General features: G+C 31.5%; 8 protein-coding genes across 8 annotated transcripts; 7 read left to right on the top strand and 1 right to left on the bottom strand.

Annotated features, from left to right (window-relative positions):
• Positions 1 to 152: 152 nt before the first annotated feature.
• Positions 153 to 2,255, top strand: ELE39_001153 (RAD24 Rf-C activator 1 AAA+ ATpase; the record flags this gene model as incomplete). The annotated part of the gene is made up of 1 exon (XM_067344192.1): positions 153 to 2,255. The coding sequence occupies one exon, from the start codon at positions 153 to 155 to the stop codon at positions 2,253 to 2,255; it is 2,103 nt and encodes a 700-aa protein (XP_067200230.1).
• A 143-nt stretch (positions 2,256 to 2,398) lies between these two features.
• On the top strand, positions 2,399 to 3,619 carry ELE39_001152 (methionine adenosyltransferase; the record flags this gene model as incomplete). The annotated part of the gene is made up of 1 exon (XM_067344191.1): positions 2,399 to 3,619. One exon carries the CDS (start codon positions 2,399 to 2,401, stop codon positions 3,617 to 3,619), a length of 1,221 nt encoding a protein of 406 aa, XP_067200229.1.
• Positions 3,620 to 3,739: 120 nt separating this feature from the next.
• ELE39_001149 (TPR repeat) lies at positions 3,740 to 4,693 on the top strand (the record flags this gene model as incomplete). The annotated part of the gene is made up of 1 exon (XM_067344188.1): positions 3,740 to 4,693. One exon carries the CDS (start codon positions 3,740 to 3,742, stop codon positions 4,691 to 4,693), a length of 954 nt encoding a protein of 317 aa, XP_067200226.1.
• A 65-nt stretch (positions 4,694 to 4,758) lies between these two features.
• On the bottom strand, positions 4,759 to 6,219 carry ELE39_001148 (patatin like esterase; the record flags this gene model as incomplete). The annotated part of the gene is made up of 1 exon (XM_067344187.1): positions 4,759 to 6,219. The coding sequence occupies one exon, from the start codon at positions 6,217 to 6,219 to the stop codon at positions 4,759 to 4,761; it is 1,461 nt and encodes a 486-aa protein (XP_067200225.1).
• Positions 6,220 to 6,828: 609 nt separating this feature from the next.
• On the top strand, positions 6,829 to 10,623 carry ELE39_001147 (ATP-dependent Clp Aec27 ATP-binding chain; the record flags this gene model as incomplete). Its single annotated transcript, XM_067344186.1, has 1 exon — positions 6,829 to 10,623. The coding sequence occupies one exon, from the start codon at positions 6,829 to 6,831 to the stop codon at positions 10,621 to 10,623; it is 3,795 nt and encodes a 1,264-aa protein (XP_067200224.1).
• Positions 10,624 to 10,751: 128 nt separating this feature from the next.
• Positions 10,752 to 12,494, top strand: ELE39_001146 (POZ+kelch domain with kelch repeats at the C-terminus; the record flags this gene model as incomplete). The annotated part of the gene is made up of 1 exon (XM_067344185.1): positions 10,752 to 12,494. The coding sequence occupies one exon, from the start codon at positions 10,752 to 10,754 to the stop codon at positions 12,492 to 12,494; it is 1,743 nt and encodes a 580-aa protein (XP_067200223.1).
• A 175-nt stretch (positions 12,495 to 12,669) lies between these two features.
• Positions 12,670 to 17,154, top strand: ELE39_001145 (Low complexity; the record flags this gene model as incomplete). The annotated part of the gene is made up of 1 exon (XM_067344184.1): positions 12,670 to 17,154. One exon carries the CDS (start codon positions 12,670 to 12,672, stop codon positions 17,152 to 17,154), a length of 4,485 nt encoding a protein of 1,494 aa, XP_067200222.1.
• Positions 17,155 to 17,361: 207 nt separating this feature from the next.
• Positions 17,362 to 20,355, top strand: ELE39_001144 (integral membrane with 10 transmembrane domains; the record flags this gene model as incomplete). Its single annotated transcript, XM_067344183.1, has 3 exons — positions 17,362 to 18,981; positions 19,049 to 20,226; positions 20,304 to 20,355. 3 exons carry the CDS (start codon positions 17,362 to 17,364, stop codon positions 20,353 to 20,355), a joined length of 2,850 nt encoding a protein of 949 aa, XP_067200221.1.
• Positions 20,356 to 20,403: the final 48 nt, after the last annotated feature.

Below are 20,403 nucleotides of genomic sequence, written 5' to 3'. Positions count from 1 at the left end.
CGTTCCGGCTTTAAAAATTTAAAATTTAAGGCGCCAGCAGCAGCATTCTTGTAAAAGTTTATTGTATAATTGCCCTCTTCGCAAACTCTAGTACTGAAATCTTCGGTACTTAATTTGTCTTTAAATTGCACATGGTGATTGTATGAATTTTCATGTCTCTTTGGGCTAGTGAATTTGAACCAAAAACTGCACAGGAGCTGCTTGTGAACAGAAGTAAAATAACAGAGGTAAAAAGCTTCTTGGAAAATTCATTTATAACAACTGATTCAAGTGATGATTCAAAAAAAAATATTCTGGTCATTTTTGGCCCAAATGGTGCAGGAAAAACTACAATTTTACGTTGCCTATGTAATAACAATATCAAAATCCTCGAATGGGACCCTCCAACGATACTTAATGAAGGACTTGGAGCAAGCTTTTATCGTTTTATTTTTAATTCCATATTTTTTTCAAAGTCAAATTCAAATGAAAAGGTTTTAATACTAATTAAAGATCTTCCATTTACTTTATTACAACATAATGCACAAGTTTTGATTGAAATAAGACAATTTTTATCAAAAATTATTCTTAACACCTTCCTTACCATACCGATTGTATTTATAGCAGGTGAAGATAGAAGTGATAGGCAATTCTTGAAATCACTACTACCTGGAGAGCTTGATATTTATAATGTGAGTTGTGTGGATAAGAAACTCGCTAGGCAAATCAAGATTATAAGAATAAATCCATTTCCATCAACTATAGTAAAATCTAAGTTGAGAAATATACTTAATTTTAAAAAAATATTCATTGGAGTACTTGAAGAAAACTTGATAGAAAGAATTGTTCAAACTTCCAATGGCGACTTATTTCATGCGGTTTCTCAACTTCAATTCCACTTCGAAGGAAACCAAGATTTTTATATGAGAAGTAGCGTAAAAGGTTTTTTGATTAACACAGAATCTTTCTTCTCTGGGAAAAAACGTAGTAATCACCTACATACTCGTGATCAACCTGAACAAATTCCATATGCAGCTTTCAATAATTTTGGCAAAGAACCCATGTATAATATATTTAGAACAATAGGGAAAATACTATATAACAAACGTGAAGAAAACTCAAACAAATTTAAACTTGAATCTATACAAAGCACATGTGCAAAACGCACAAAAATAAATTCAGAATTTTTGGCCACCTATGACAGTAAAGTTGGATTAGTACAATATATTAATATGGAAAAGAATCTACATTGTGTGCATTATTGTGAAGGGTTTCAAGATATAAATGAACATTTTTTTAGTACCAATATTATTCAAGAAGATTCCTTAAAAGGAGAGCTAACATTTGATTTGGAGGATCTATTGCTTTATTCAGGATTAGAGGATAGTTCATTAATTTTATTGCTTCAGGAGAATTATATTCCATTCATTGGTAACTGTCCCGACATAATTATCTGCTCCGATGTTTTTGTTTGGTCAGATATTTATACTAATGATATAAACTCTGACCATTTTTTCTCGTCAATTTCAGCATCTTGTATTGCGAGAACTATATTATACTTCAATTCAAAACCATTAAATCCATGCTCGCCTGATTACCAACTAAAAAGTGATATAAAAGTGGGTTTTAGCAAGAACAAATTTTCACTTTGGAGAAAACAGGAAGATTTACAAAATAAAAAATTAAAGATTAGCAATTTAGACGATAAACCAAAGAAAACTACATTTAAATGGCACCCAAAAAAACCTGCTCTAAAAACATTTATTTCCAATTTAGAACACTTAAAAGAAGATTATAAAATCTTAATTCGAAAGTGTTTACCTTTTTTTACAGGAGACAACTGCACATATTTATTTTTCAGCAGCTCCATATTCACAGAAGTATTTCCGTACCTGAGCTGCCTTTTCACCATAACAAATAATAGTTTTTCCTTTAACAATGCTATAAATAGTGAACTGGTTAATTTTATAGGTAACTGGAGTAAATACAACAAGTATATTCCTATATCTCAAATAAACTCAATGAATAGCACATGTTTAGGCTCGGAGAATGGCTCAAAGTTATATCACTATGATAATAGTTTTAATACATCTTATTGCGAATATCTAAGTGATGAACAGCTAGTGAGTATTTTAGAAACATGTGATGTAGAAAATCTTCAAAGTAATCCAGCAATAAATAATTACTTTGAATCGAGAGATTCAAACTATAGCAATAACAATGTACCTAATTTAATCAGTTCTTCTGATGAGTCAGTAGACGATTATTCTGAGTAGCTAGTTTATTTTAATCAAACAACCACGAACAATTTTTGTATATGCGCGGTATTGATTCTTTGCTAATGCTCGAAAAGATAAATTATTTCTTGTAAAAACTCATAATAACTACATATTTGCTAGGTCATATTTTGATAATAGTTATGGATGCCTCGAAATTTGGTGGAAATGTCTCTATTTACGGTGGCTTGCGAACGGCTTCTGAGCAATTTTTATTTTCTTCGGAGTCTGTCTGTAGTGGCCACCCAGATAAATTATGTGATCAGATTTCTGATGCCATTCTTGATGCATGCTTGGAACAAGATCCTGAAAGCTTTGTAGCATGTGAAACATGCACAAAAACGGGGTTCATTATGGTTTTTGGTGAAATAACTACGAAGGCTAATGTGGACTACGAAAAAGTTGTGAGAGAGACGGTAAAAGAAATAGGATATGACTCTGAAGAAAAAGGGCTGGACTACAAAACTATGGATGTGATTATTAAGCTAGAACAACAAAGCAATCAAATCGCTGGATGCGTGCATGTAGATAAGAATGTAGAAGATATTGGAGCAGGTGATCAGGGAATGATGTTTGGATATGCTACGAATGAAACAAAAGAGCTTATGCCTCTGACACACGTATTAGCTACATCTATTACAAGAGAGTTAGATTATATCAGAATGAAAGGAGAGTTTTCTCAGGTGGGTTGGCTGCGCCCTGATGGAAAGGCACAAGTAACAGTTGAATACAACTGTCAACAAGGTGAGCTCGTTCCAAAAAGAATTCACACCATCTTGGTTTCAGTTCAACACAATGAAAACATATCGAACGACAAAATTAGAGAATTTGTTTTGGAAAATGTTATTAAAAAAGTATGCCCTTCAAATTTGATAGATAGCGAAACTAGAATATTAATTAATCCATCTGGTAGATTTACCATTGGGGGACCAGCAGCAGATGCTGGATTAACAGGGCGCAAAATAATTGTAGATACATACGGAGGATGGGGTGCTCATGGGGGCGGTGCATTTAGTGGGAAAGATGCAACTAAAGTAGATAGATCAGGCGCATATATGGCAAGACTGGTTGCAAAGTCAATCGTATTTTCTGGCTTATGTAGCAGATGTTTGGTACAAGTTTCATATGGAATTGGAATTGCGAAACCTTTATCACTGTACATTAATACATTTGGTACAGCAAAAGATGGGTATAATGACACAAAACTTCTGGAGATAGTTAATAAAGTATTTGATTTTAGGCCAGGAATCTTAATTAAGCAGTTAAACCTTAAATCTCCTATTTTTAAAAAAACATCTAGTGGTGGCCACTTTGGACGCTCAGAAGAAGAGTTTCTTTGGGAAAAGCCAATTTTATTGCAATAGATTAAAATTGTAAACTAGGCATTTATGGTCAACAATAACTACCAATTAAAATAGATTTTAGGCGGCCTACACTTTTTTGATAAACTTGACTATTTAAAAAAATAACTATTTGTTTTCAGAATGAAGACATTGGAATTACTATCAAAGGCTCAAGCACTTATCAATAAATTCCCACCAGAATATGATAATGCCAATGTTCTTTTTACTCAAGCTATCCAATTAGACCCATTAAACAGTAGTATTCTTTCTGCATATGGCGAATTTTTGTGCTCAATTGGCAATTTTGATCGTGGAAAAGAATTACTGGAGAAAAGCATTAGAGTTAGTCCAGACGATGATTATGTCAAGTACTTTAGCCTTGCTCAAATTCTAGATGGTGAGGAGTCTCTTTTCCATTGGAGGAAAGGAATAGAAATACTCAGAGAAAATATAAAAATACTAGAGAAAAGAGAAAGCGATAAGTCTAGTATTGAGAGGCTTTATTTAATGAAAAGTCAGCTCTGTAGTGCTCATTGCGCTATTTCAGAATTATTCATGACTGATTTGTGCTATAGTAATGATGCAGAAAACCAAGTAAAAGAAAATTTAGCGAAGGCATCCGAAGTTAATGACGACCATTTTGAAACTTTGTGCTGCAAATTAGCCTATTTTAAGACAATTGATGATTTTGAAGAGTGTGAAAAGCACGTTTTAAAAATAAAACATATATTAGCAAACAAATATAATCTTTCTGTTGAATTGAGTGATTTTGCTGAAGAACCTAGAAACGATGTTATTTTGCCCGAGTATTCTGTAAGATTAAATCTTTCTAGAACGTTAATTGATTTGAATGAAACTGAGTTGGCAGAGTTAGTTCTTAATACATTATTAAAAGAAGACGAAGAAGACTGGCAAGTTTGGTATTTGCTATCCTGGTGTAGTTTAGTTTCAGAAGACGCAAACGGTGCAGAAGAATGTTTTGAAATGTTTAAGAAATATGGTAATAAACATATTCAAGATATTGAACTTAAACAACAGTTTATATCTGATCTTGAAAATTTGAAGTTAAATATTGAAAGAAATAAAAACATGTAATTAGTATGTTTACAAAAATTTAAGAAAATACAACTTAATTATACCAGTACCGCCAGTTCAAGGTTCTAATTGTACGTAGGTTCCATAAGCTTATATGAACTTTCCCTGATTCTATCTATCATTATCCATCTCAATGCATCTCCTCTACCAATATAAAACAGTTCCCATGCTACCTGAGATGAAGGAGGATCTACTGCAATGCGTAAAAGTTCATTGTTGGAATACTTCATGAGTGGAGGAGCGTTGTAGTTTGGGTTATTGTTTACATAGCATGAGTTAAATACTTCTCTCAATTCACAATTTTCGAGGTATTCTTTTGTTGTATTTATTTCACTCTCTTCAATGTTCTTGTTACCTACTAAATTTGATTTTAAACTTTCCAAGTTCATACCTGCTGGCCTTAGACTTCTTATCCACTTTCTTGTTTTTGCAATATCTGCGCTATTATTATGAGAATCAGGACTAAATAATATCCAGTCGTAAGATTGAATATGAGGCGAGATGACATCAGATCTATTTGATTTCATGGAAGAGCCAGCAGAAGGTAAAGGGCAGACTTTCACTGTCCTAATAGCATTAGTGGGAAGGCATCCCAATTCACCTCTTCCTACAGCAAAATACCCATCTACGCATGGCTTTCCTCTACATTTGAATGTAGGCCAAGGAACTGAAAGAAAAGGAATCGTTGAGCTTGCTAAAATACACTCTATTAAATCATCTTTAGAATTAAAATCAGAGACAAAATGAGCTTTAGGAACAGGAAGAAGTTGTGTAAAAGAAATAATAATCTGTCCCCCCTTTTCCGACCTATTATTTAAGAGTTCAATTACATTGTCAGGAAGTTTTTTCCTAAGCTCGCGCTCAAGTACTTGGTTTAGCCTCCCAGCTGTACCGTGTTTTCTACAGTCCTCATAAAGTGAAATGCAAGCTTCCATTGCTTCATACATACTTATATCTAGAGCACAGCAAATTGCAGCTATCGAACCGCCTGATGCCCCTGACAATGGCGTTGATTCTGTAATGTAGCCCTGTTCTTGTAACTCTAATATCACCCCAAGATGATAAGGAATTAACATAGCGCTCACACTGAATGAAAACCCCAATGGAATTTTCCCTTTCAAGCTATCAGGAAGTTTAGGAAAATCTGGTCTAATTTGTGATTGCAAGTCTTGAATTCCTTCTTCTATCCTTGATGCCAATCTATTAAACACTGCTGAGCCGCCCTTCTGGATGTCCTCAAAAGAATTTGGCCAGAAAGAATAATTTCCATTACTGTTTGATGTATTTAAATTAGAGCTTGTATTAAAGCTTCCTGGTCTATTGTTGGGTTCCATTGGATTATTCAAATCTCCATTGAAATAGCTGCTTTGGGTATCTTCAATTGTCTTCTTACTGTAAATCCCAAACTTCATACTCCAAGATTTCTGTTTATCACTATTTGTTGAAGATACTGGTATTTTAGCACTTTCAGAATACAATAAGTCACTTGCATCTATTCCTGAGGGCTTTCCCCTCTCACTTATCATCACAATGGAAACTGCTGGTTTAATGTTTAATCTGTTATAGATAATTCTCCTTGTAGTGCTGCAAATATTAAAATATTTGTCTATGTGCGTGAAATATCTAGTATTTAATAGTCTGTTCAATTTGGCGATAGGAATAATTTCTAATTCTGTATTATTTATTAACTTTGAACAAAATTCAATTTTCGTGAAGCGGTACTATCGTATTTGGAGCAAGTTTCGAAGAACTATTAAATATCAGACGAAAGAAAAACTAAAATTAATTGGCAAAATAAGCAAATCTATTTAAGGGGAATAAATGAATAAATTCATATATCTTCTCTAAATTATTCAATTATTATATTCGTAGCTTGTCTAATAATTATTCAAAATCTTAGATTTCTCCTAAAAGCAGGATTGGATCGTTACAGGAAATGAAATATAACTAAAAGAAGCAGCAAATTAGAAGAAAATATTTGGCAAAAAAATATTTCTTTAAAATTCAGTGAAACATTTTTTCATCAGTATCTGGCAATTTCCACATCGTGATCCGTCCCGCCAATATAGCATAATTTGAGGGATTTACATGTTAAACCAGATTCTTTTTTATTATTAAAATTTTTGAATAAAACTATGAATGCTCCCCAATTTTTTTTTGCTAGATACATTTTATTTATCTTGTTTTTCAGCTTTACAACTTTTTTTTTGGTGCTTGTAACCAACTCAGAAAGTACTAGTAACTCTGGCAAATTAGAAGCTGAATACTCTTATAGTGAACTTCTGCATGGAAATCAGAGTATTGAGGATCATTATGATAATATTGATCGTAATAAATTAGATTCGCTATCATTGTCTGATTCTAACAAAGAATCTTTGTATACACATGTGGGGAGTAAATTAACTGGGGCTATAAGACAGTCATTTATAGAATTTCAAAAAGGAAAACTTTCCAGAAGTGATATCGATATCGAAGAGCTGATTTTAGATGTTGTTAAATTGGCTTTAGATGGGAATGGTAACCGGGTTTTACCTTCTCTGGAATTAATTGATTTTTTCCAAAAAATTATTGAAACTAGCAAATATAATACAGTAACTACATTAGATTATATTTTGGCATTCATTTCAAAAGATAAGTTTGATACAAGTATCACCCATGACATAAAAAGACTTAGAAATTTTACGGAGTATCTTTCACATTTATTGAATTATAATAACTTTGGGCAAAACAAGGTGCTAAACTCTGGGAAGGAAACATTATCATTAATAAAAACAAGAATACATTCATCGATTTGGGGAATGGAAGAACTAATTAGGACAGACAAAATTTTGGATTATGAGATTCAAAATTTAGGTGGCAAAACAATATATTCTTCTCAACCAGTAATTGGAGAGGTCACCAATGAAATTAATTCAAATCAACCAAGAGCAGTATTTAGTTATAAACTAGTTAAACAAACTATAATTGAAATGTTGGGTACAAATATAAATAAAGTTTGCAGCAAGCTAAAACGAATTTATGGAAAAATTACATACCTTGGGTCAACAAAAAGTAATAAATTAATTTCTCTAAATTTATTGTATTCGATATATTTATCTGTAATAATGATTAATGATTTACACAGCCAGGGGTTGTCGTCAAATGTACTTTCTCCTGGATTCATTTTTATAGTTTTGCTGAGAGATGACATTGAACATCTTCCAAATAACTGGGAAGAAAGACTAATAGATCATAACATAAAATATGGAATAAACGAACTAGATATTAAAATTCAAGATTCTAAATATCCAAATTCTGAAACTATAATTACAAAAGGTTACACAAATAACGAATGTAACGTTTCAGTTCTTAAAAATAATATTCAAGCTGTATTCGGCAAGTATGGAATTGATTATTTTAAATTCATGAATGAAGCTTTGAAAAAATACAAAACATTTTTTGTTCCATCTATGAATGGACAAATTAACATTAATTCGTGGTTTAATAACTATTCTGTTAATTGGGATTTTACTGATAAATCGAATAAAAATTGGTTTTTTGATGTTAACGAACTTGTAATTGAAGCTGGAGTTACGAGAGCTATTGATTTTATGGATGAGTACCATTCACTCGAAATATCTCTTTCTAAAAGTGGTTTATCCTCTGCAATTGTAGTAGGTGAGTCAAAATTATTAAAACGCACTTTGGTAGAGTATTTGGCTAATAGAATAATTAATGGAAATTCTTCTATGTACTTAAGAGGTTATAGAATAATTAGCATCGACCTTGATTCACTACTAGAAAGTTGTAAAAATACAAAAAAGAGTTTGACAGAGCAGATTAAAATTAAGTTCGATGAGCTTTTAGGAACATATGATGATAAGGTTATCGTTTTTACAGATCATTTTTTCTCTAGTTTCGAAACCCCTACAGGCTCTAAGAGATTATATGATATAATGAAGCATTACATTATTCGTGGAACTTTGAAAGTTATTGCTGCATTGTCTGGTGAGAGTTATAGAATATTGGCAGAAAAGGAAAGTGAGGTTAAATCAATATTTCAGGAAATTAAGATGAAAGAACTGTCTGGAATAGTTTCTGAATTATTTATCTCTGGATTGAGGTACCAACTTGAACTTTCTACCGGAATATTTATTAATAACGACGTTATCCAAACTTCTGTTTTGATGTGTAATAAATATATTAAAAACTGTGTTCTTCCAGATGGTGCAGTGGAACTAATCAATTTTGCCATTTCAATGGCGAAGAATGAGCAATTTTTAGAAATTCCATCGGCAATCTATGGAATTGAAGATTTTATCTCTCATTCTAGAATCGGAGTTCAGGCATCAAAGATAAGAGATTATGAATCCAACTCAATTATAAGTTTAAATCGTTCACGGTTATTGGAAATATTAAAAATGCACATAAAGATGAAAAACAACATTATATCGCTTGCACTAAAAATAAGGCCTTATCTTATTAAGTTTAGATACCTAAAAACCCAGCTTTATTTAATGATGCTTCTCAATGTTAATTTTCAAATGTTGTGCGTTAAAAAGCCGCTGGAAGACGAGTTTAAACTCCTTGAAAATAGGGAAAAAATAATTCCAAACTTTTCTGATGAATTGAGTGTTACACAACTTACTAATATATACAGAAAAAACCTTCTTAAGTATAAGCAGACTAACAATAAATCCTACAACGAATCTATAAACGATGAAATTAGCGCTATTACGGAGTCGCAACTTGACCCCAAGTTTTTTGAAGACATTCATCCAGTTGTTAAAGATAAGCAAAAGGAAGTTGCTGATATGAAATCCCTCATACTTGAGATGGCCTTCAACTATAACTCTTTCTATTCACCTCTTGGTATGGGAGAGATTGATGCCTCTCATATAGCATTTATTGTTTCAGAAAGATATGGGAAAAGTATGAGCAAACTATTAGATGAAATTGAATATAGAAAATTACCGGAAAAAATGAAAGACAGGATTTCAGAAATTCTTTCAAAATATATTATTGGTCAAAAGTCTGCGATAGATTATGTTTCATTCCATTTAGGAGTAGAATTGTTGAAAGATAACAAGAATAATCCAAGATGCCTTCTTTTCGTAGGACCATCAGGATCAGGTAAAAAAACATTTGCCCTTGCATTACAGACTACCTTAATTGAGAGCTCTATGTTATTTTATGATTTTTCCTACGATATAAGAATGTATTCTCATTTCAAAACTCTAAAATCCAGCGAATTTGCAGATGCGGATGCAGCAAAGAGGCTGCTCGGTGACAATCCTGGAACTGGAATAATTTCGGAAGAGCTAAAGCAATCGGGAAAAACTGCGTTTTTGTTCGAAAACATTGAAAATATGCATCCAGATGTAATTAAACTCGTTTTAGATATTTTACGTAATAAAGATAATATTAATCAGAAAATAGGAAATTTGGGCATGAGCACATTTATTCTCACAACCAAAGTTGGGTCTGAGATTATCCTTAAAAGTCCAGATCAAATTGATACAATTAAAATTCGAATTGATGTGATTAAAAAGCTTCGAGAAACTTTTAACAGTGATCTAGTGCGTGTTATTCAGAATGTTGTGTTATTCAGGCCTTTCACAAAAGAAGAAGCTGTAAAAGTTTTAGAAATAAACTTCTCAGAATTTTCCGCGTTCATTAAGAAAAATTACAATGCGACTTTCATCCAGCCATCTTTGTTAGTTTTAAACAAAATTGTTGATGTTAAGTATTCCCCAGAGTTAGGATACAAATCGGTTCTAGATTGCTTTGAGAGAGAGGTCAAGGAAAAGGCTTTGCAGCTTATTAAAAAGGGCGTACTTAGGCCATACACAGCATTTAAAATAACAATTCGGGATAGCTCATCTGTTGAAGACCCAAGTGAATTTAAAATTGATTTTGCAATCGTTAAAAAGTCAATTTACTCTCGCTAATTTTGGAATAGTAGTTTTTTAATTTTTGTTCACCCCTCTTATCTCCCTCCCCCCTTCTCCGCCTTTCCATTAATCAGGGTCAATGTGAAGATGCAAAGTGGTGACGGTTCACTGTATGGCATGATAAAATGGATAATGTAACCGAAGACAAGATTTCTAAATCTGCTGTTTGTAATGATTTATTAATCAGTTCAATTTTGCTAGATGATGATTCATTAGACACTATAATTCAAGGATTTGATTCCATGGCATGCGAAATACGTGAATTATTTAATAATTACTTAAGCAAAATTCGAAAAAAAATTATTAATGAATTTGAGAGTCTAGAATATGAGAAGTTATCTTTTGAGCAGGAAAGGAAGCGAATGATTAGAGAAATAGAGTGTAATAGGAAAGCTGAAATTGAGAGGGTACAAAGACTACGCAGTACACTGGAAGAAGAAACTGAAATAGCAAAGAAATTAATCATAAAGGAAAAGCATGATAACGCCAAAAAGCTGCTGAATGAAAAAGAATCATTTTACAAAAAACAACAGGAATTGGCAAATTATTGGCAGATGATTGAGAACAAACTGAATCAAGAAAGATCAGAAATAGAGAAAATTAAAGATAAAATAACTGAAATCAATTTTTCTTCAAGATCCACTGTTGAAATTAATGTTGGTGGAACTATATTTGAAGTTTCAAGGAGCATATTAACTGAAGGAAAGGCAAAGGGAAGCTTACTAGACAGAATATTTTCAGATAAAACGCTTGATGTTGAAATTGAAACAGATAAAAATGGCAATATATTTTTTGATAGGGATCCAGAAATTTTTAAAATAATTATAAACTATCTGAGGGATAACACCAAATGCCTTCCATCTCCTTCCACGATTCAAATGAGCCTTGATATTTTGAAAGAATTCAACCATTTTGGAGTTAAATTTTATGACAACTCCTTGATATATGTTTTCGGAGGTTGTAATGGTGAAAAGATTCTTGATACTTCTGAGTTGTTTATTACTCCAATTTATCTAGAGGATGATTTTTCAGAGGAAATAAACAAAAACGTTGGCTGGAGCAAAGTAAAAACTATGCCGACACCCAGAGCCTATGGTTCAAGTACTAATCTTGACAAATCAAACTGTGCCTTGTTTGGGGGATACAATAATGTGAGTAAGGCACTAGATAGTCTCGAAATATATGACCCCTTAACAGATTCATGGAGAGAAGGACCCTCTATGCTTATTGGAAGACGAAATTTGGCATCTATAACCCTTGAAGATGGAAGAATATTTGCAATTGGTGGATTTAATGGAGAAAATATCATTTCTGCAACTGAATTCTATGATTCTAGAACAAAATATTGGTCGGTTTCTCCGCAGTTAAATATCCCCAGATCGTCTGCATCTTGCGTTAAACTAGATCAATTTAGTATTGCAATTGTTGGTGGAACTTGTGGAGACAAAAGACTAAAGTCTATTGAAATTTTTGATATCCGAAGAAATCAATGGGAGTTGATTCAATCAAAAGAGCTATTAGAAGTCAGATCTGGATCCATTGCCTATACATTATATGGTAAGATATTTGTCTGGGGCGGAATAGATGAAAAAAATGATGTCTTATCTTCAGGAGAAATTTTGAATATCTCATCTTCACCAAATGAAAATACTTCAACTTATATAAAGCCGCTAAGCAAAGGAGTACTTGATTCAAAAATTCACTCAATTTCTATGGGAAAATATTCTGCTATTATTTGTGGTGGCCAAACAGCCGAAGAAACAATAAAAACTACACAATTCTACTGCTTTCAAGATGACAGATGGGACCAAGGCCCAGATCTCATATTTCCAAGATATGGGCATGCGATTACAAAATTAGATATATAATTACATTTTAACAAATAGTAATAACCAGTATTTTTGGTAACATTATTAATAGGATGGCGGTAACTGGATTTTTTTTTTACTGCTACCCCTCAAAGCACAAAAAATTACCATAAATAGAATAGAGGAAATTCAAAGTTAATAACCAACATCTTTTCCATTTAATTAACCCTTTTAAATGGAAATATTAACACACGATGATACTGAATCTATTAAATTTATCCATGGGCCTAGATTCAGATTATGCAATGGCAAACCTGCAAGAATACTAATTTGTAATCCTCTCAAATACTTAATTCTTGAAAGAGACACACAAATAATCATTTTTGACTTGAATATTGTATTATCTAATCCGGATGGATTGGCTTATTTTGAGAGTAACTTTGATGAACTTAAGCAGGCTCAATTAGGAAAATACGATATTAGTCATGAATCCATTATAACTCATATGGCTCTTGACTGCTCATCAACTATTTTGACAATTGTTGTTGAAAGCAAGATTTTACTTTTTGATTTATTAAATATTGGTAAAAAAAGTGAGTGGATGAGTATTAATCACGATGGAATTCAATCATTAATTTGGACTCGAAACCACGATATAATAACAATTGAAACGGATGGGTCCTGCTTTCTTTACCACTTTATTCCATCCAAGAAAAGTTTTTATCAAACAAAGCTCATATTGAATGGAAACTCCGATGGATTTATATTAGTAGAGGCCTTTAAAAGTAGTTTTTGCGAAATAGAATTTATATTAATAACAGAAAATGAAAAAAATATTGTTTTCATAACAAATGAATTATACAACAAAATTATCTCTTGCCAATCTAAATCATTTACTATTCCCAAATCATTTGTTAGAGTATTTTCTATTTTGATTGAACCTATATTAGATATATTTCAAGATTATAACTCTAAAGCAAATTTAATTAGTCAGCTACATATAACATCTGCAAAATTTATTGACGGTGAAGATTTATATCTATCAATTTCACTTATTAGAGCTTTAGAATACGTGGATGGTTATGTTTTGTTTTTCAAGATTGATGATAACATGAAGTTAGAGTTGAGCTCATACTCAATTAATGACCTATGCTTCGATAACGTTGATTCTAATGATTTAGATCAAATTAAAAAAATTCGTTGTGTTTCTTTTTGGGTTAAAGAATGGGGAATTTTATTTATAGGTTCTGCTGTATTTTCACAAATGGTTGTTTTTACATGTAACCATTTATATATAAACAAAGAAGATTTGAGTAATTACATACCACAAAAATGGGTAAGGCTTGCAATGTGCGAAGGATACGATATAAACTGCACCGACTTCGATATCGGTATCTTTGGCTCTTGTCTCTGTACGTGTAATCCGAGATCAATCAGAGACCCTAAATCAGCAATTGACGCTCCAAAAATTCATCAACCACCAGTTATTTTTATTGCTGAGACGAACGGTGATATTATTACCCATTATATTGGAGGAAACCCAGAGCTTATTAAGCCTATTGAATCAGAAAAAGTAGCTTCTTTAATCACCAACGAAGACCTTCAAAACAACTCTAATTATCAGGACCTCGAAGTATATAGTAAAGTCCCAACAGCTAAACATCTATACAATTCACTTGAATCTCCCTTAAAACACTTTAATATTACTAAAAACTATATTAATGGTTCATTAAGTGCAGTTGAACAAATACTCGCAGTTCCAAAGCACGATTCAATAAGTAGAGAAGTTTTTATTATAAATAAATCAGGAAAAAAATTGTTTGATTCCGTTATTAAAATCGACTCACAAGTGTCACAATTAGAAAAAAAGTTCATTGAAATTAATGACAAGGTTTTTAACGTTTTAAACTCTCCACTAATTAAAGGATTATTAAATTCCTGTGAATACGTAGATGAGACTGAGCTAACTTTCAGTGAAAGCATTGATTTTTATCAACTGATATCAAAATACAATGAAATATCAAATATTGAAATTCAACTTAGAAGAATCCATTTATATCTTATGAAAAAGATTTCCGACGAAGTATATAGAAATACCAACATTGAAATACTTAAAGAAAAATTGAGAAAGAATGAACTAACTTCAAGTCAAATATCGATTTTATTTCAATATAATATCGAATTGCTTGATATTTTTCCCGATAATATCTTTGATGACAACCAGACAATCCTGAATTTACTAATCACTATTGAAAGACTTTCTCTTAAATTAGCTTCTAGAATTTCGCAAGTCTCGGTATTTTGTGAGAGATTGAATTCCAGAAAGAGCAGTGAACTTGAATTTGCCTTACTTCCACCACCTGAATATAACTATAAAATTTTGAATTTTAATGATCAAGGTTTTGCTACTCCCAATAAGATTCACTTTGACTCGCAATTAAATACTCATTCAAAAAAAATTATTTCTTCTTCTGTCAGAATATCAAAGAAAAAAAACTTTGATTCACAGCTAGATTCAAAGGAAAAGCCTCAATATTCCTCAAAAAGAAATATTCATCTATCCGATATTATTAATAACATTTCAAGCTCGTTAATAAATGATGATTTATATAAACTTTCATTTAGTCAAAATGATGAATCTAATCTTCTAAAATCTCAAAAATTAAAAATTAACAATTTTGTAAATCAGACTAATACTCCTGGGAGGTACATTAAAGTCAGATCTAAAATTATGGGGCATTCCTGTAATGAAATTCGGTCAGACAACTTAGGTGTAGTTAATAAATCCACATTACAAAAGAATAATCCTTTTTTTACACTATCATGGATTCCAGGGTTAGCAGAAAATAATATTAGCCCAGTTAAGTTAATAGGAAATCCTAGCCATATATTTGGAACCGATAATAAATATATTAAGTCAGGAATTCTTAGTTCAACACTCAAAAATTGTATCGAAAGGCTAGAAAGAATCGTTGATCATTGCGAGATTGCTAATGGCTCTATTTCATTCATTGAGAGAGAAGAATTAATCCCAGAATTCATCAATAAAATAAACAGAGATTCAGTACAGTCAATAGAAGGTTCAAATAGCACTTTACTAAATGGTAGCAGAATTGTTACGTCTCAATTGTTACTATCAAGGAACTCGTCTTTGCAGAAAAATATGATTTATAGACAAAAACTATCTTTAATAATATCGGGATTTGTAAGTGAACTCTCAGAAAATAGAAAATCAGCAGGATTCCCAAAAAATAAGAACTGCTCGCGTGGTAATTTGATGTCAAATATTTATAGTAAATTTAACTATAAGGACTCAAGCGAGGATAAATCTCAAAAAGAATACACTGAACCCAACTCTTTCACATTATCACTAGGTCAGTGTCAAAATATAGTACCTTTTGATAATAAAACTTCACCTTCAGAACACCAAGTCAGCATTGATACAAATGATCTGTTGTACAGCCTCCAGAATATTCCAGAAAAAACGAGCTTAAAAGATTTTAAAATCAGCTCTATTACGGAACTTAAAGAGAGGACCATTTTAAGGCATAAGGTAAATACGTTAGAAGCTGTCCCTGTAATTAATAGTCATTTAAATTCTGACAACTACGCTGAACCGAAGTTATCTGGAAAAGATAATATTAAAACAAATGCAAACGGTTGGCAAAAAATTATTCAGGAGACTAAACAACTTGAAGTAGGTTCGAAAAAATCTGATTTCACTACCAACAACTTAATTCCACTAATGAATTATTTAGGTAAAACAACTTGTGACTCGATTTCTAGTGATGAAAAATTCATTACTATGGATTCTAGTAATCTGAAAAATGAAATTGTAAAAGATTTTGTTAAAAACAGAGAATTAAAAGGTGAAGAAGATATCAAATCTTCTTTTTTTCCATTGGGCTTGACTAAGAATGATACCCCAAATTCAAAAAGGGCGTCAGAAGGATTATTCGCTTTTTCAACTGAGATGAATGTCTCATTAAGCCTCATGAGTCCCGCATCTAAAATAATGCCCTTGCAAGATCAAGTTTCTAATGAATCGAATATCTTCTCTTTCAGTCCTGATAGCAATCCATTGAAAACTATAAATAACTGTTCACACCCCAAAAAAATCCCTGATACTAACAATTTATCATGTGTTAAAGTAAGAAATGAGTTGAATAAATTAGATGAATTAAGTGTTCCAAAAGTAAATGAATCTGTTTTTGGCAGTAGTATTAGTTCTACTGCTGGGAATAGCGATCCAAGCTATAAAATTAAAGATACTAATGAAAGAGTAGAACAAAAATTTGGAGATAACTCTAAAACTCCAATTACTCTTGGAGGAGAATTTGGCTTTTCTAACTTTCTGACAAATTCAAATGTTCCCAAAGCTTCCGGCTTCGGTTCATCCCAATTTTTAACAAACGGCCCATTTAGTTCGAATAACAGCGGCAATAGTTTGTGCGTTAATTCTAAAAATGACAGTTGCATTGAAGAACCACAATCTTTTAAGTTCCCCACGACTGACTTGGACGCTTCAACTCCTTTCAAAACTCTTCCAGCTTCTGACAATTCAATGGGAGGATTTGCTACATTTTCTTCAGAATTTCATGGCTTTCCACAAATAAATGCTCAAAATTCAACAAGTAATGCGTTTTCAACTAACTCCAGCAATAATTTCTTTAACTTTGCTCCACCTCAAAAACCAAGGCAAGTAAACAAGCTTGATTAATTTTTATTTTGCTTTGCTAATTTATTTTTTAATTATTTAATTTCAAGTTATTGATAAACTAAATTAATTTGTATTGCATTTGCATGTAATTCCCCACATGCCGATTAGACTTTATGATATTTTTAAAAACATTAGTATTTAGTATTTTATCTGCAAATACTGGAATAATTTTGGAATATAGTATATATTGATGGAAAATAGAACAAAATGAAAAAATTTGCAATCAATGCAAATAGACGGAGAGTCATCAAAGGTGTATTTATAGAAACAGTCACTATCTTAGGATGGACTGTTGGTTCAGCCTTACACTCAATTTTTACAAAAAATTCATTTAATAAACTCTCAAAGGACGAATCAATTAGCTCAAGGATAATTTTTGGGTCGTTTTTAACCATTATTCAGTTGTTATTAGCTGCAGTTACTGGAATCCTCATTTGTGGGATTATTAATATTATTCATAGAAGAAGAGAAATTAAACGAGATTCTGTAGAATTAGTGAATAATAGAATTGTTATCGATGGAAATGATGCAAATATTGAAGGTAGCATTACAGAAAGTACATGCGAAAATAGATTTGAACAAACTGATGTTACACAAATATCTAAATCTAGCAGTTATATTATTAATGACGAAAACGTTGAAATCAGCAAAGAAAATAATGAATTCAATGAGTTCAATACTAATCTTAATATGGATGAAAATGTAAATATTAATTATTCTATTTTAAATAAAGAATACAATCTGAATACATTCAACAGAAATATTAACTTTTCGGCAGCATCATTTGAAATCGGGTCTAATTACGAAAACGAGCCGAAAAAAGATAAACTAATTTCTATAAATTCAAATAAACATCAACAAAACGCATACAATAAACCAATTTCAAAAGAAAGATGGTGGGGGAGTAACAAAATGCTATTTTCTGCAGCTTTATATGCTATTGCAAATATTTGTGCGAATACGGCACTAGGCGGAGGAAAAGTAATGTTAGTCCAAATAATAAAGTGCAGCGAATTAATATTAACTGCAATACTGGCGTTTTTTGTTTTAAAACGGAAAGTGACTATTAGAGAAGTAATCGCGTTTTCTATCAGTACAGTTGGCATAATACTTGTCGTTACTTCAACTTTGAGTAATGGAAACGCAGGATCAAAAGTAATAATATATAGCGTTATACTTGCAGGTGTTGGTGCTTTTACAATATCTCTTAGAAATGTTATTGTTTCTTCAGCGAATAAAAATGAAAAAGCAGTTGATACCTTTACTATATTATCATTCTGGGGAATGGTCACTTCTTTGACAATATTTTCTATAATGAGTATTGCATTTGGAGGATTTAACATTAATGTTTCCGTGACACCATTACTTATCAGTGGGTGTTTTCATGCCACTTATAATTTTTCTTCCTTGGCATTTTTAAAACTAGTTGGAAGCCCTATAGTGCATGCATATTTCAATTTAGCGAAAAGAGCAATTATTGTATTAACAGCAGAATTGATCAACTGTACAGCTCCTCCTATCGTACAGATATTTGGTAGTATTCTCGCAATTTTAGGTATTCACTTCTCAAAAAAAAGAAAATTACTATTTAAAAGTAAAAAGAAGATTACAGCCGATTATATAAATGAAATTCAAAATGAAAACACTGATTTTAATGGCAAATTAGGAAAAGTTATAAACGAAAAACCTAATGAAGCAAAGGTAGCAAATAAAGATAAATACCCCTACGCAGCATCAATTGCAATTTCTAGTCTATTCATTATTATCGGATGGATTACATCCTATACGTGTTCATGCGTATTACCAAAAAAAAGCACAACACCCATGGTAGGTTGATATAATGAATTTTATCTATTTTTGTATATTTATTTTTTTTGGAATAACATATTGATAGGGCGAAATAAAACATGGGAATTCAAGTTTTATTAACTTAGAAAAGAATAATCAAAAATTCAAAAATGAAATAAAAAAAATATTTGAAATTGATAATTGGTTCAATAATTACCCAGAAATACTTTTAAATCTATCAGAAAATAAGCCAAAACTACTTTCTGAATCTATGCGAAAATATACAAGAATCTCAGAAAATTTCTTCGTCCAGGGTGAAATAATGATGTCAATATTAAACTACACAGTTGGAAATGTAGAAAATGGAATAGTGTTCGGTCTAGCAGATCACGAGAATAAAGGCGATGCAGGAATAAATTGGAGCCAGTATTTGGTATTTAATCGTCTCAACATTAAAATTATTTACTATTGTACTTCAAATAATTCTCACAAACCTTGTGATTTTAATAAAGCATTAAAGATTGCAAATAGCCTCCCTCAAAAGCCAACAATATTTTTAACTGGTGGAGGTAATTTAGGAGATGTATGGCCAAAATATGAAAACGAAAGGAAAAAAATTCTTAGGGAATTTCGTGGATTCAATACAATTATTTTTCCGCAATCAATATCATTAAAAAGTAGGGACAGCATAATAGATTTTGATTATTTGAAAATGCATAAGAATTTAACGATTTTTGTCAGAGACATCTATTCTTATGATTTTTTACACAACATATTTAAAAATCAAAACACAACTAATACAAAATTGTTTTTGACGCCTGATATAGTTACATCTATAATGTCCATGAAGGAAAAAAAAGTGAATTATACAAAACATTCGCTATTTAACGAAATCTATGATATATTGTGGATTAGTAGAAACGATAGAGAGATAAGTAACAGACAATGGAATAATAATTATGAAACAAATTTAAATATAAAAATTGATGATTGGATCAAATTTTCGCCTACTTCTTATTCAAAAGGTATTTTATATGGAAAGAAATACGTTCTTAAAAATAAAGAGAAAACTTTATCACCAAAATTTGTCTCAAATTATGTGTTTAATTCCACCTATGAGTGTGATGAGCCAAATTTCGATGTATTTTCAATTGGAATTTCACTTCAAAGATTTTGTGCAGGGCTTAACTTTATTCTTCAAGGAAAGGTTATCATTTCAAACAGACTACATGGACATATATTCTCTTCGCTTCTTAATAAAAATCAAGTATTATTAGATACTAAGTATAAAAAGATATTAAACTACTATAAAACATGGAGTTTTTCAATAGATGAAAATTATATTAAGCTTGCAAATTCAGAAAAAGATGCATTGGAATCAGCCGAAAAAATGTCCAGAAGATTACCAACTAGTGATTACACCGAATTATTCTTTAAATACTGCAGTAAGTTATATTTATA

The sequence above is a fragment of the Cryptosporidium sp. chipmunk genotype I genome (assembly GCF_004936735.1).
Source record: "Cryptosporidium sp. chipmunk genotype I strain 37763 chromosome Unknown contig_17, whole genome shotgun sequence".
In the NCBI taxonomy this organism is placed as follows: Eukaryota; Apicomplexa; class Conoidasida; order Eucoccidiorida; family Cryptosporidiidae; genus Cryptosporidium; species Cryptosporidium sp. chipmunk genotype I.
Note: the sequence above shows the minus strand (reverse complement) of the source record. Positions and strands in the feature narration are given on the sequence as shown.